The following is a 14,647-nucleotide window of genomic DNA, read 5'->3' on the forward strand; positions in this document are numbered from 1 at the left end:
CCACATTGATACCTAATACTAGATCCCATCAATCATTGACCTGCATTGCACCAGCTACAGTATATAATCCAACACATATCTCCTCTTTAACTCTGAAAAAGAGTCTTTTGGATTCAAAATGGTAGCTCTGTTTTCTCTTCCTACAGAAGCTGCTAGACCTGCCGAACTTTCCAGCATTTTCTGTTTTTGTTTCAGATTCCAGCATCCACAGGATTTTTGTTTTGGTTTTAGTACTCTGGGAATATGGATTCAAATCCCACCACAGCAACTGGTGAAACTTCAATACACTTACCCAAGAAACCAGAAAGGACTTCAGCTCAACGTCTCAGCTGAGAATCGGGATCTCTGACAGTGTAGCACACTGTCCGTAATGCACTGGAGTGTTAACCGTGACCGAGTGCTGGAGTGAGGTTTAAATTCACAACATTCCGAGTTAGAAGTGAGCGGGCAACCACAAGTATGGACTTGATTCAATGGTTCATTTTATTCTGTTTTTTCAGTCAAGAGAGAATTTTTTGAGATTTTTCACTCAGCCATTACACAAGCAAATTACAGAAGAACAGGAGCTCACCACAATACAAAGATGCATTCCTGAGTGTGGACAATTTTCTGGGGTTGGAGTCATTTAAATAGTTTTGGTGGGCCCACTGCAGTGTAATATGCATGGCAGCCTTCGCGCTACTTGCAAGTTCAAATACAATTCAAAGGTTTTCAACAAAGATGCTTCAGCACCTGCAGATCCCCTTCCATTGCACATTGTAACATTGGATTTCAGAAGCAAGCAAATAGCCCTTGCTGCCTCCTTCTCCATTACTCCCCTGTTTCTTCCACAATCCTTAAAGCTCATTGCTAGATAGACTATTGGTCCTATCATTTCCCAAAGTACCAGATGCCATTTGCCCATGCTATGCCATTACCAACTTAGAAATTCAATTACTATGCAAAATAATTTCAATCTGAAGAAGGTAGGAAAATGTCTCAGTAACTATACGTGTCATAAAGAGCCCGATCTCAGCAAGATCTGGTCTATCTTGCCCAGAATTTCCTGGAAAAATAGCAGTATTTGAATGATGTATACCATTATTAATGTGCAGAGAAAATATCAAGGAGTTCAGTTACCTGGAGGATACGTGCATTTAACCCAACTGAGTATGAAATGGTTAACGGCAGTATTTATATTATTGATAACTTGTAATACAAAAGTCAATTTATTTGGAGGCAAAACCTGAAAATGCAAGAGCTGTAGCCACGCACTGCAGGCCATTGTTGAGAGAAGGGGAAAGGCAACAGCAAGTCGACCTGTGTTCTTGAAAGTAACTTATTAATTCTTACTGACAGCTATAATTATCATTCAAAGTAAAGGATTCAAAGATCTGCTCAGTTAAAAACTTAAGAAAGGGTCTGTGATGCCAGGACTAATTAAATGCAGAGAAAAATTAAGGAAAGCAGAACAAAACTGAAATGAAGTGCAATTTAAGTTGGCACTCTTTCCATAAAATCTGTTCCAAGTAAAGTTAACTCCAGTACAAAATGTTCCCCTCCCTGTAATCACAAATGTTTGCTGATTCATACCAAGATACTTGCATGTAAACCAGTTTTGCATCCACAGTCCAAATTACAACATAATGTTATACACTGAAGTTTTGTACAATTCTGCAACCTTTGTTGATGTGAAAATTGCAGATCAAACAATTTATATCAATTACTGTTACACCTTTTACATTTTCACGTTCTACACTTTATAATGCATACATTTTTTTTAACCGATGTTTTTTCCCTTACCATGATGGCAATTCTGGGAATATATTATGTTTCCATCTCTTATCCAGAATTTGTCTATTCCTGGAGATCAGGTGTAGTGTACAATCTACTTTTAATTTGAAGTTGCTTAATTGAAATGATTAGCTATTATGAATTGAAATCATGCAAAAAAAAAAGCAAGTTGTTGCTATTTACAACAACCTGAGTTTAAGTATCACAAATTTACAATTCAAAGTACTATTCGATGATGTGTAAAGTTAAAATGGGACTGGAGTAGACTGAACTAGTCATGGTTTAGTTGCGTCAAAAACAAAATCTTGTGTTCACGTAGCACTCCTAACAAAGATGAATAATTTGATGTGAAAATGAAGAGGGATGGCCCAAGTGCAAGATGTGAGCTTTTACTGGGATTCTGAAGACAGACAGCAGAGTGGCAATAAAACTTCCAGAGAGAATTCTAAAAGTCAAGGTGTAGTGATTGAAAAAACAGCCTCGGATGGTAAACAGGATGGAGTGGCAAAAGCACTAATTTGGTATTAGAGGTCAGGGACACATGGCTGAAGAAGAGAATTAGATTAGGTGAAGTTAAAATCTCTTATTGGTCATTACCTGACACTGTGGGCACAAGTATTATTCTAAGTCTGAGTCTTGTTCAGGTGGGTACAAACTGCTTCAGGCTGTAATGAGATCTGGAGCGAAGTGGCTCCGGCAAACTTTGCAAAGGTGTTAAACCTATATGCCACTCTACATTTGTCCCACTCTGCTGTTGTAACCTCAGCAGAACTCCAGAGACAAATTCTGGTACAAACAACCATTTTCAGCTGTTTTTCATTTCTCTGAAGATTTATTTTAATTTTCCCCGAAGTTATTTTAGAAGCTTGAGAGAATCCCAACAATACTTCAGGGCCATTTTCGTAGGTTGTCAAAGGGTTTTGATTTACGCTCTGAAATGACAGGCCAGTCACTCTATTCGAGACTAAACCATATATCGGCAATTTTCTCTGCAAGTAAAATATGTCTCAAGAAACCAGAAATCAATTCTCTTTGTAAGCATTTGAGTTAAAAACATTTATTGGTAACTACCTACTTGTTCCAAAATGGAACAAGCTGTATGTACTTACCCTTACTATAACAATCTGTCAGGGCAACCTCTTTCCTGGCCAAGTTGAGGGTGATTAGAGTCAGTGTTTGTAATAGTGCACGGGTTTAGAATGGGCCACTTTATCACCAACATTTTTATTTTGAACCAATAAAATCACATCGTCAATTTTTAATGATCTAACTGGAGGCAGAGACAATCAACCAAGAACTGTGTACCTCACAAAATGAAAATGAAGGATTCTTCCTTCACCGACAATGCAAGTAGGCTTAACTAAGTAGGAATGTTAAATAACATATTCCTCTCCTGCACACTATCTCTATTAAACTCTTTGGAGACTACAAACGTCAATACGATAAAGTCCTAAAGCACAAGCGACCACATTGTTGTTCCAAAGATATTTTTTCTTCCTTTAAAGAAACAATAGATTTCACAGGATTCACTTGCAATTCTGAACTATTATCTACAGGTAGAATAAAAATATTGCTGATGCATACTAAGCTAAAGCAAACTGCATGCCTTCAGGTTTAACATAAAACCAGTCGTAACAATATCCAAACTTTACACGTTAGATTCACATACATCTCCAAACAGGTCGCAAACACAAGAAGGGAGTGAATATAATAGAAATGTTAATTCTTGCCATGTAAATTCTGAAGGAACACAATTGCTTCGCAGAAAACTGCTAATTAGTTGAAGCCACATTGTTTTGAATAAATTCGCTATCAGTACTGTACACCATTAATCCATATAAGCAATTAACTCACTTTTGGTTCAAACTCATCCACGCAACTAGTTTAAACTCCAAAATGATTGTATAACATTTCCACTATGAAATGATACAGTGGGTTGTTAATAAAGAAATGCTTAGTGTGTTTGCATGGCACAACTGTTTGGTTCGTTTTATGGCGAAGTTAAAGCATTCTCGTGCTTGTGGCTCACGGCTTAATTTCAAACACTCAGTTCATGTAAAATAAACACTTCAGCTTCTGAGAAAAGTCTTACCTCTTTTCTGGAGAATCTTTTGGGGTCTCTGCTATTTTATTCTGCTGGGGAAGTCGCTGTCGTCGCTTTCGACTTGGTGCTATGTCAGCCACATCGTGTAGGCTGCTGCCAAAGGGATCGCTCTGGGGTGGAACTGAAAAGGATGGGAAACAATCATAATGAATATGTATATTTTTGTCATCTGCAAGTTAAATGGACTGAACTATTGACCTTAAACCTTGAAGAACATATTTAACATGTAGAGCATACTAAAAATAAGAAAATGCTGGCAATACTCAGCAGGTTTGTCAACATCAGTGAAGAAAGAAGCAGAGTTGTCACATATTAAAATATATACTACCTGGTTGAATCACATTCAGGTAAGGAGCAGGATTACTGGCATATTCGAGAGAGTATTAAGATGGAAATATCGGAAATGAACTAAAAATACTTTCTTATATTTTTTTTAAAAGTCTCCTGGTAGTTAATCAGTCTCTCTTAAAACGGAGGATGCACAAAAGATGGATAGTTAAATAGCTAACATAAAAACTTCAGGAAAAGTGGAGTATGCACTTCATGTATGCAAAAAAAGTTTGGCAATTTGGCCTTTTGGTCGACATGCTGCACTTGGTTGAAGTCATTAGGTTACACTTTAGCTTCATTTGAAGCAATTTTTAAAAACGGCATCTCGGCCTTTTGGCTAAGATGCAAATGAGATCAAGCCTTGGAGGAGGTTCAATGCCTACTCCAATCAGCTTGGATCATGTAGATCAAGCCCAAGACAGGAGGTGAGAGCCCTGTCTTTTCAGCTTGGATCGGGAATGTCTCAACTTGTTGAGACTCTGAATTGGACTTGATTTGATTGAATTTTTAAAAAAAGTATGGCAATTCGATCTTGCTCTCCAATTGAAACCTTCTTTCAGACTTTGCATTAAGCATTCCTGATCGCCCCTTCACTATCAGTTAATCCATTTTGAAAGTTTGCACCATTCTACAATTTATGGCAATTCAATAGTTACAAAGTAACTACAGAAAATAACTTACAAAGTATGTTTATCTATGCCGATCCCACAAGGTGTTATTTGAAAATAGTAACTTTAAGAATGAAAGGCAGATGGCCCATTTGGTGGTGGAGGGGGGGTTGCATTGAGGAAATGCATGAATGGGCTACTTTAAAAAAGGGGTTTAAGATGGAGTAAAAGGGTCACAATCCATAGCTGCCAAACTCAACGTTGAGTTGAGTTTGCAACATGCCCAACTAGAAGGTGCGATGCTACCCCTCCAGCTTGCAGCAGGTTTCACTGGAGCATTGCAGCAGGCCAAAGGTGGACATATGGGCATGAGGGCAAGATGCTAAGTTAAAATGGTATGCAATGGGAAGGTTGGGGTTATGCTTGTAGACTGAGTTGTGCCAAACAGTCATCCAATCTACATTTAGCCCAATGTAGAGGAGAGCGTATTGTGAGCAACGAATATGTTAGACCAAATTGAAGGAAGTGAATCGCTGCTTAACCTGAAAGAAGTGTTTGGGGCCTTGAATGGTGAGGGAGGAGATAAAAGGGTAGGTGTAGGACCTTCTGCAGTTGAAAGGGAAGGGGTTGTGGGAAGGGAATGGGGAGTTGGGCATGATGGAGTGGAGGACCAGAGTGTCACGGTGAGAGCAGTCCTGGTGAAATGCTGTCGGCGGGGGGGGGGGGGGGGGGGGGGAGGGGTGTTTGAATGGGTGGGTTGTGGAAATGGCAGAGGATGATCCTTTGAATGCGAAGGCTATTAGGGTGGAAAGTGAGGACAAGGAGGACCTTATCATGTTTCAGGGCAGAAGGCCATGGGATGGGAGGGAGAATATGAATGTCCACAGCATGAATAATAAACAAATTTGTCAACAAAACAAGCAGAATCACTCATCCCGTTAAAAATGGTCAGAAGGTAAAAACTTAAGAGAACTTTTAAATTATAATAAATATATATACACAAAAGTAGAGAACACTTCAATAAATTTGTTTTTCTATGTTTGTACGCATTGCATGAAAGCAATAACTTTTTTCATGGTTTAACTCTTCAATACAACAGGAATGTTTCCCAGGGGTCCCTTCAGTATTCTTGGGAGGTTGAGGCTGGAAATGTATGTGAAACTGTTTATAGAGGTTTTGTTTTCAGAACATTGAAAGGACACCCCTAACTAGGTTCTTTCTCTGGTCAAAGATTAGCTTATAGTGGCTATGAAACTACTGCTTATTTAGTTTTGTTATAAGACATGATGAAGTTATTATCATAAAAACGGGTTCAATATTTATTTTTAACTGAAGACATTAGTCTATTCATAAATGAAGCTGAAATGGAAGACCATCGGTTTACAGAAACTATTGTGTTTAACTATGAATCCTAAAGAAAAAGTTTATAACAATGGAATGCTAGTCCAAAATATGGTTGAAAAGGCATAACCATCATAAACACAATTGTTTCATGCAGCTGATAGCACATTAGAATAATTAAGTGCAGTTGGAATTGCTCAAATTGTTCTATGTTAATTCTTCCATTAGAAAATGTAGCACAGCTCTGGGTTAATCCTGACTTGCAGATTGATGGAAGCTGATAACTGATGCACCTTGTCTGGAAGGAGTTGTTCATTAAAACTTTTACTCAGCCATTAAAATTAACCATAAATGACTACTTTTTAACATATTATTTCAAGTACAGAGTTTCATTTGCAGATTGGTTTGAGATTCCATGGACAATTTTGTCAATTATTGAGCAGCAAACCATTTATTAACTTTGTAATCATTGCGTCTTGGAAGTGCAGCAGAGAGGGAGAGATTCGCGAGAGGAGTGCTGCGGGTAAGCGCTGTTATTTTTAACTTACTTTTTCGCGGGTTTTTTCTTTAAAAATATCTAAACCCGGAAGTGGTCGCGCAGGGAGGTCTGGGAGAGAGAGATTTTTTTTTTTTTAAAGTTACTCACCTCAGTGAATCGGCCTCATTGCGTCTTGGAAGTGCAGCAGAGAGGGAGAGATTCGCGAGAGGAGTGCTGCGGGTAAGCGCTGTTATTTTTAACTTACTTTTTCGCGGGTTTTTTCTTTAAAAATATCTAAACCCGGAAGTGGTCGCGCAGGGAGGTCTGGGAGAGAGAGATTTTTTTTTTTAAAAAGTTACTCACCTCAGTGAATCGGCCTCATTGCGTCTTGGAAGTGCAGCAGAGAGGGAGAGATTCGCGAGAGGAGTGCTGCGGGTAAGCGCTGTTATTTTTAACTTACTTTTTCGCGGGTTTTTTCTTTAAAAATATCTAAACCCGGAAGTGGTCGCGCAGGGAGGTCTGGGAGAGAGAGATTTTTTTTTCCCCAATAAATTGGAACAGAGAGGAATCCCGATACTCTACACTTGTAGAGTATCCCACCCTCCCTCCTCCTCTAACCTAAAAAAAAAGACCCAGTGAGAGCAGGGCTTTGGAGAAAACAGGAGGAGGAAAGGTTAGTTTAAAATTTTCATTCACTTTTTTTTTCCCTGTGTGTTTAAAGGGGCAATTATGAGTGTGAGGCCAGTATGTTGTTCCCAATGTAGGATGTGGGAGGTCCTGGAGGCTCCTAGCCTCCCGGAGGACCATATCTGTGCTGGGTGTGTTGAGCTGCGGTTCCTAAGGGACCATGTTAGGGAACTGGAATTGCAGCTCGAGGACCTTCGCCGGGTTAGGGATAGTGAGGAGGTCATTGACAGGAGCTATCGGCAGGTGGTCACACCGGGACCACGGGAGGAGGGTAACTGGGTAACAGTGAGGAAGGAGAAAACTCAGTTGATGGTGAGCACCCCGGTGGATGTGCCCCTTAATAATAAGTACTCCTGTCTGAGTACTACTGGGGTGGACAGCCCACCTGGGGGAAGCAGCGGTGGCAGTGTCTCTGGAGCTGAGCCTGGCCCAGTAGTGCAAAAGGGTAAGGAAAGGAGGGTAGTGCTAACTGGGGACTCTACGGTGAGGGGGTCAGATAGGCGTTTTTGCGGACAAAGACGGGACTCTCGGATGGTGGTTTGCCTCCCTGGTGCAGGGGTCCGGGATGTCTCTGGTCGAGTCCCAGAAATCCTGAAGGGGGAGGGAGAGGAGCCAAAGGTCGTGATGCATATAGGTACTGCTGACATAGGTAGGAAGAGGGAAGGGGTCATGAAAAGAGAATATAGGGAGTTAGGTAGACAGCTGAGAAAGAGGAATGCAAAGGTAGTAATCTCGGGATTGCTGCCTGTGCCGCGGGAGAGTGAGAACAGGAATCGGTGGAGAATGAATGCGTGGCTGAGGGACTGGAGCAAGGGACAAGGATTTGGGTACTTGGATCATTGGGACCTCTTTTGGGGCAGGTGTGACCTGTTTAAAAAAGACGGGTGGCACTTGAATTCCAGGGGGACCAATATCCTGGCGGGAAGGTTGGCTAAGGCTACTGGAGAGACTTTAAACTAGAAAGGTTGGGGGGAGGGAATCGAAATGAGGGGACTGAGAGTGAGGAGGTTAGCTCGCAAATAGATAAGGAATGTAAACAGGGTAAGAGGGAGGTTAGACGAGTGATGGAGAAGGGAAGTGCTCAGGCTGAAGGTCTGAGATGTGTCTATTTTAATGCCAGGAGTGTAGTGAATAAAGTGGATGAGCTTAGAGCGTGGATTGCTGCTTCGAATTGTGATGTGGTGGCCATTACGGAGACTTGGATGTCTCAGGGACAGGACTGGGTGCTTCAGGTGCCGGGTTTTAGATGTTTCAGGAAGGACAGGGAGGGAGGCAAGAGAGGGGGGGGAGTGGCACTGTTGATCAGGGATAGTGTCACGGCTGTAGAGAAGGTGGACGCCGTGGAGGGATTGACGACGGAGTCTCTGTGGGTGGAGGTTAGGAACAGGAAGGGGTCGGTAACGTTGCTGGGTGTTTTCTATAGGCCGCCCAATAGTAACAGAGATGTTGAGGAGCAGATGGGGAAACAGATCCTGGAGAGATGTAGGAATAACAGAGTTGTCGTGATGGGAGATTTTAATTTCCCAAACATAGATTGGAATATCCCTAGGGCTAGGGGTTTGGATGGAGAGGAGTTTGTTAGGTGTGTCCAGGAGAGTTTCCTGACACAGTATGTGGATAAGCCTACTAGAGGAGAGGCTGTACTTGATCTGGTGCTGGCTAATGAACCTGGACAGGTGGAGGATCTCTCGGTGGGTGAGCATCTTGGGGATAGCGATCATAATTCTATCTCCTTCACGATAGCATTGGAAAGAGATAGGATCAGGCAGGCTAGGAAAGTGTTTCTCTGGAGTAAAGGGAAATACAGTGTCATCAGGGAGGAAATTAGACGGGTAAATTGGAAGGAGGCATTCTTGGGGAAAAGTACCGAAGGAAAGTGGAGGATTTTCAAGGAATGTTTGTCTGGAGCTCTGCATGACAACGTTCCGATGAGACAGGGGGGTGTTGGTAGGGTACGGGAACCGTGGTGCACGAAGGTTGTGATGAACCTGGTGAATAAGAAAAGAGAGGCGTACAGAAGGTTCAGAGAGCTAGGAGGTGTTAAGGATTTAGAGGAGTATACGGGATGTAGGAAGGAGCTTAAGAAGGAAATTAGGAGAGCGAGAAGGGGTCATGAGAAGGCCTTGGCGGGTAAGATTAAGGAGAACCCCAAGGCTTTCTACAAATATGTCAAGAGTAAAAGGATGAGATGTGAAGGCATAGGACCCTTAAAAGGTGAAGGGGGAAAAGTTTGTGCGGAACCGTTAGAAATGGCGGAGCTGCTTAATGAATACTTTACCTCGGTATTCACGGTGGAAAGGGATCTGGGTGGTTGTACTGCTGGTTTGCGGTGGACAGACAGGATCGAGCATGTGGACATAAAGAAAGAGGATGTGTTGGAACTATTGAATGGCATCAAGGTTGGTAAGTCGCCGGGACCGGATGGGATGTACCCCAGGTTACTGTGGGAGGCGAGGGAGGAGATTGCGGAGCCTTTGGCGATGATCTTTGCATCGTCGATGGAGACGGGAGAGGTTCCGGAGGATTGGAGGATTGCAGATGTGGTCCCTATATTCAAGAAAGGGAACAGGGACAGCCCGGGAAATTACCGACCGGTGAGTCTAACCTCAGTGGTTGGTAAGTTGATGGAGAGGATCCTGAGAGACAGGATTTATGATCATCTAGAGAAGTTTAGTATGATCAAAAGTAGTCAGCACGGCTTTGTCAAGGGCAGGTCGTGCCTTACGAGCCTGGTTGAGTTCTTTGAAAATGTGACCAAACACATTGACGAAGGAAGAGCGGTGGATGTGGTCTATATGGACTTCAGCAAGGCGTTCGATAAGGTCCCCCATGCAAGACTTCTTGAGAAAGTGAGAGGGCATGGGATCCAAGGGGCTGTTGCCTTGTGGATCCAGAACTGGCTTGCCTGCAGAAGGCAGAGAGTGGCTGTGGAGGGGTCTTTCTCTGCATGGCGGTCAGTGACCAGTGGAGTGCCCCAGGGATCTGTTCTGGGACCCTTGCTGTTTGTCATTTTCATAAATGACCTGGATGAGGAAGTGGAGGGATGGGTTGGTAAGTTTGCTGACGACACCAAGGTAGGTGGTGTTGTGGATAGTTTGGAGGGATGTCAGAAGTTGCAGCGAGACATAGATAGAATGCAAGACTGGGCGGAGAAGTGGCAGATGGACTTCAACCCGGATAAGTGTGTGGTGATCCATTTTGGCAGATCCAATGGGATGAAGCAGCAATATAATATGAAGGGTACCATTCTTAGCAGTGTAGAGGATCAGAAGGACCTTGGGGTCCGGGTCCATAGGACTCTTAAATCGGCCTCGCAGGTGGAGGATGCGGTCAAGAAGGCGTACGGCGTACTGGCCTTCATTAATCGAGGGATTGAGTTTAGGAGTCGGGAGATAATGCTGCAGCTTTATAGGACCCTGGTTAGACCCCACTTGGAGTACTGCGCGCAGTTCTGGTCACCTCATTACAGGAAAGATGTTGAAGCCATTGAAAGGGTGCAGAGGAGATTTACAAGGATGTTGCCTGGATTGGGGGGCATGCCTTATGAGGATAGGTTGAGGGAGCTTGGTCTCTTCTCCCTGGAGAGACGAAGGATGAGAGGTGACCTGATAGAGGTTTACAAGATGTTGAGAGGTCTGGATAGGGTAGACTCTCAGAGGCTATTTCCAAGGGCTGAAATGGTTGCTACGAGAGGACACAGGTTTAAGGTGCTGGGGGGTAGGTACAGAGGAGATGTCAGGGGTAAGTTTTTCACTCAGAGGGTGGTGGGTGAGTGGAATCGGCTGACGTCGGTGGTGGTGGAGGCAAACTCGTTGGGGTCTTTTAAGAGACTTCTGGATGAGTACATGGGATTTAATGGGATTGAGGGCTATAGATAGGCCTAGAGGTGGGGATGTGATCGGCGCAACCTGTGGGCCGAAGGGCCTGTTTGTGCTGTGGCTTTCTATGTTCTATGTTCTATGTTAATCAATTTTACCTCTTTCCTTTCCTTCCACTGTGGGTTACTAATAATTTTGATAGGATCAGCTGAGACATGTCAGCCAATTTTCCCTTTGTGATGTTATGTTGTGACTTGGGAAGGAAGTTGTACTGTTAACAGACTGAGGCCAGAGACATTTGAAGAGCTACATCACAAAAGCTGCAATTTTCCTCTTACCCCAGTCTTGTATCCAGGCCAACTCAAAAGCTGTATTTACACAGCAAACTCCTCCTCTCTCATCACTATTTGCTTTCATATTCCCCAAGAGAATAAATTTTCTGTCCAACGATTGATGAAAAAAATATGGTGGCAGAAAGAGAATGTCAGAAAAGGTATAAGCAAATTACTGTGGAAACAAAAACAGAAAATGCTGGAAAATCTCAGCAGGTCTGACAGCATCTTTGGAGAGAGAATAGAGCTGATGTTTCAAGTCTAGATGACTTAGAGTCACCCAACATTTTCTGCTTTGGCTCAGGAAAGTTATACATGTGTAAAGCATGGATAGGAAGGGGTTTACATTTTATCATAAACATAGAATTGTACAGCACAAAGTATAGAAAAACTCCGTCAGTTTCACACATCTGCTATTTATCCCTGAATACAAAAGACTGTGTACTACAGGAAGCTGTGGAGGCCAAGTCCTTGAACATTTTCAAGGCTGAGATCGCTAGGTTTTTAAATCAGCAGGAAAATTAAGGGTTATAGAGATAAGGCAGGAAAGTGGACTCTGAGTGTTACATCAGCCATGATCTTACTAAATGGTGGAGCAGGCTTGAAGGGTTGAATGGCCTACTCCTGTTCCTATTTCGCATGGTTTTATGGTCTGAGAAGAGTGTTGGTTAGTTTCTTTATTTCTTATCATTTTGTATTGTAGTGTGCTAGTGCTATTACGTATTAATACAGTTAAAGTTGGTAACTTTTCTCGGCTTCACAGTTTATACGTGCTTCCTTCTGAACAAGAACCGTTTGATAATATGCAAGTGGCACAACCTGCAACACGAAAACAAATCATGTGTTTTTGGCTTATACCTCTGCAATTGTACTGAGCTCCAGTTAATCTTTATATACATGCAATAACTATATTCAAATTGATGTAATTAGATAATTATTATTTTGATTCTAATTATTTGCATTTTTTTCCATCGGAAGTTTGTTAAAATGAGTTGCACACATGGTTTCTGATAGGTTAGCATGGAAGAAAACATGAAGGTTGAGGAAAATTGCCTACTCTGATTATAGCTGAAATAGGGAAGGCCCAGATTTTGCAGTAGTAATGACAGCAAAATTATAAACATTTGCGGTCAGTATTCTTCAGTAGCTGACAGCAACTTTTGGAGTCCCACATGGATAGTTAAATTCAAAAGACTAGAAATTGCTGTCAGTGATTTTCTCCACAGGATCCACTAATGAACTCCCCCTAGACTACACTCAACTAGAAATCACTAAACAGACAAGAGTGTTCCCTTTTATGTTATGAGTATCACTGTAAAAACTCTTTAAAAAGTTACACATTGTTCAACGAGGAGTAATTAGGTTTTTAAAGGGTGTACAAAGGTCAATTAGGGTTGAACAACCTCAACTGACCCTGAAAAACAATTTTTAAATTTGTACAATGTCAAATTTCTTCATTATGATAAAATAATTCCATATTTTTAACATTTTTGAAAAGTTTGTGATATTTCAGTTTCTACTTTAATAACATCTGTGAGATTTTAGCTTGTTAATCTGTTAAATTAAAAGTAAAATTAAAGTAAAAGTGAATGATAATCAGTGATTTTTACTTGCCAGTTTCCTGGCTGAGAGAATTCTTGAATGACTGCTTATTGCTCAATGATATCACCATTGCCCAAAAACCCTTTGACTTAGCGCCAGACTGAAATTAATGTTGGGAAAGTGGAATTCTTTGCCACAGAAATCACTGCAACTTTATGGGTAGCTGTCTTTGAGATCAGCAGCAAATCAATGTTGTGGGCAGCTACCATCGAGGATTGTCAAATCCAGGTTCGAAAGGTCAGAAACTCCATGGTGCTTCCCCCACTTTTAAAAATTGGTTCAGAAACTTGCTGCTTGAAAATGGTAGCTTATGATTGATTCAACAGTAGTTCAGTTGGTCGCACTCTTGCATCTCAGTAACAAGGTTGTCCCACTCCAACACTTGAGAACAACAATCTAAGCTGACCCGCCAGCGAAACACTGAGGGAGTGCTGCAATGTCAGTGGCGACATTTTTCAGATGAGACATTAAACCAACAGCACTCCATTTACCCTCTCAGGTGGATGTATAAGATCCCATGACACAATTTTAAAGATGTGGAGATGCCGGCGTTGGACTGGGGCAAACACAGGAAGAGTTTTAACAACACCAGGTTAAAGTCCAACAGGTTTATTTGGTAGCAAATGCCATTAGCTTTCGGAGCGCTGCTCCTTCGTCAGATGGAGTGGAAATCTCACGAAATCTCACGTCCATCTGACGAAGGAGCAGTGCTCCGAAAGCTAATGGCATTTGCTACCAAATAAACCTGTTGGACTTTAACCTGGTGTTGTTAAAACTCTTACTACAATTTTAAAGAGCAGGGAAGTTATGCCCACTGACTTGGCAACATTTATTCCTCAATCAAAATTAACAGTTTACCGGGTCATTTTCACATTGTTATTTGTGGGAGCTTGCTGTGTGCAAATTGGCTGCCACATTTCCTACATCACAACAGTGACCACACTTCAAAAGTACTTCACGGATTGTAAAACACAGACATGAAAGGGGCTACATAAATGCAAATCATTCTTGTGTTTCTCCCTGCAATGTGACAGCATATGAATGGCTCCTGGCTTGTGGAAAAATAACTTGTGTTTTTTAATTGACACGGAAAATGGATACTCCCCAGCGGCTCAAGTTGGGTAATACAGTGAGCAGCTAGCTGACTTATATAGAACAGGAAGGACTGCCACTTGAGCCAAGTATTGGAATCAGTCTACTGCATTTAATACTTCCAGCAATAGGTCAACAACTTCAGATGAATGGTGAAAAAAAACAGTAGAAAAGAATAAGAGAACCGGAGTAAAGAATAGAGATGCACAACACAGCAAGAATGGTGGCTTGTATTCAATAAAATTCTGGAAGTTACCATGGATCCTGCTCTGGAATATTGAGTTTGGCAATTCTAGCAATCTAAATTCTAAAATGAAATTCATCTTGGTTTCCAGTTCCTGGCTGTTGCAGCTGGTAGAAACTAAAGACAGTAGTGAACGAGAAGTATCAATACCAATTGCAGTGATAGGGTGGGGGAATTACTGAACACATCCAGAGTACAGCAAAATGTTTTTCTGGTGTTTTTTGTTTTAGCTCTAATT

At 41.9% G+C, this 14,647-nt stretch overlaps 1 protein-coding gene across 1 annotated transcript in view; it reads right to left on the reverse strand.

Moving 5' to 3' along the window:
* The window catches only part of xrcc4 (X-ray repair complementing defective repair in Chinese hamster cells 4), a 375,627-nt gene that overhangs the window by 121,898 nt on the left and 239,082 nt on the right, over nucleotides 1–14,647 (reverse strand). The window contains exon 7 of the mRNA XM_078214828.1: nucleotides 3,866–3,998. Coding sequence (XP_078070954.1) covers nucleotides 3,866–3,998 — 133 coding nt within the window. The remainder of the gene's footprint in view (nucleotides 1–3,865; nucleotides 3,999–14,647) is intronic.

The sequence above is a fragment of the Mustelus asterias genome, chromosome 6 (assembly GCF_964213995.1).
Source record: "Mustelus asterias chromosome 6, sMusAst1.hap1.1, whole genome shotgun sequence".
Lineage (NCBI taxonomy): Eukaryota > Metazoa > Chordata > Chondrichthyes > Carcharhiniformes > Triakidae > Mustelus > Mustelus asterias.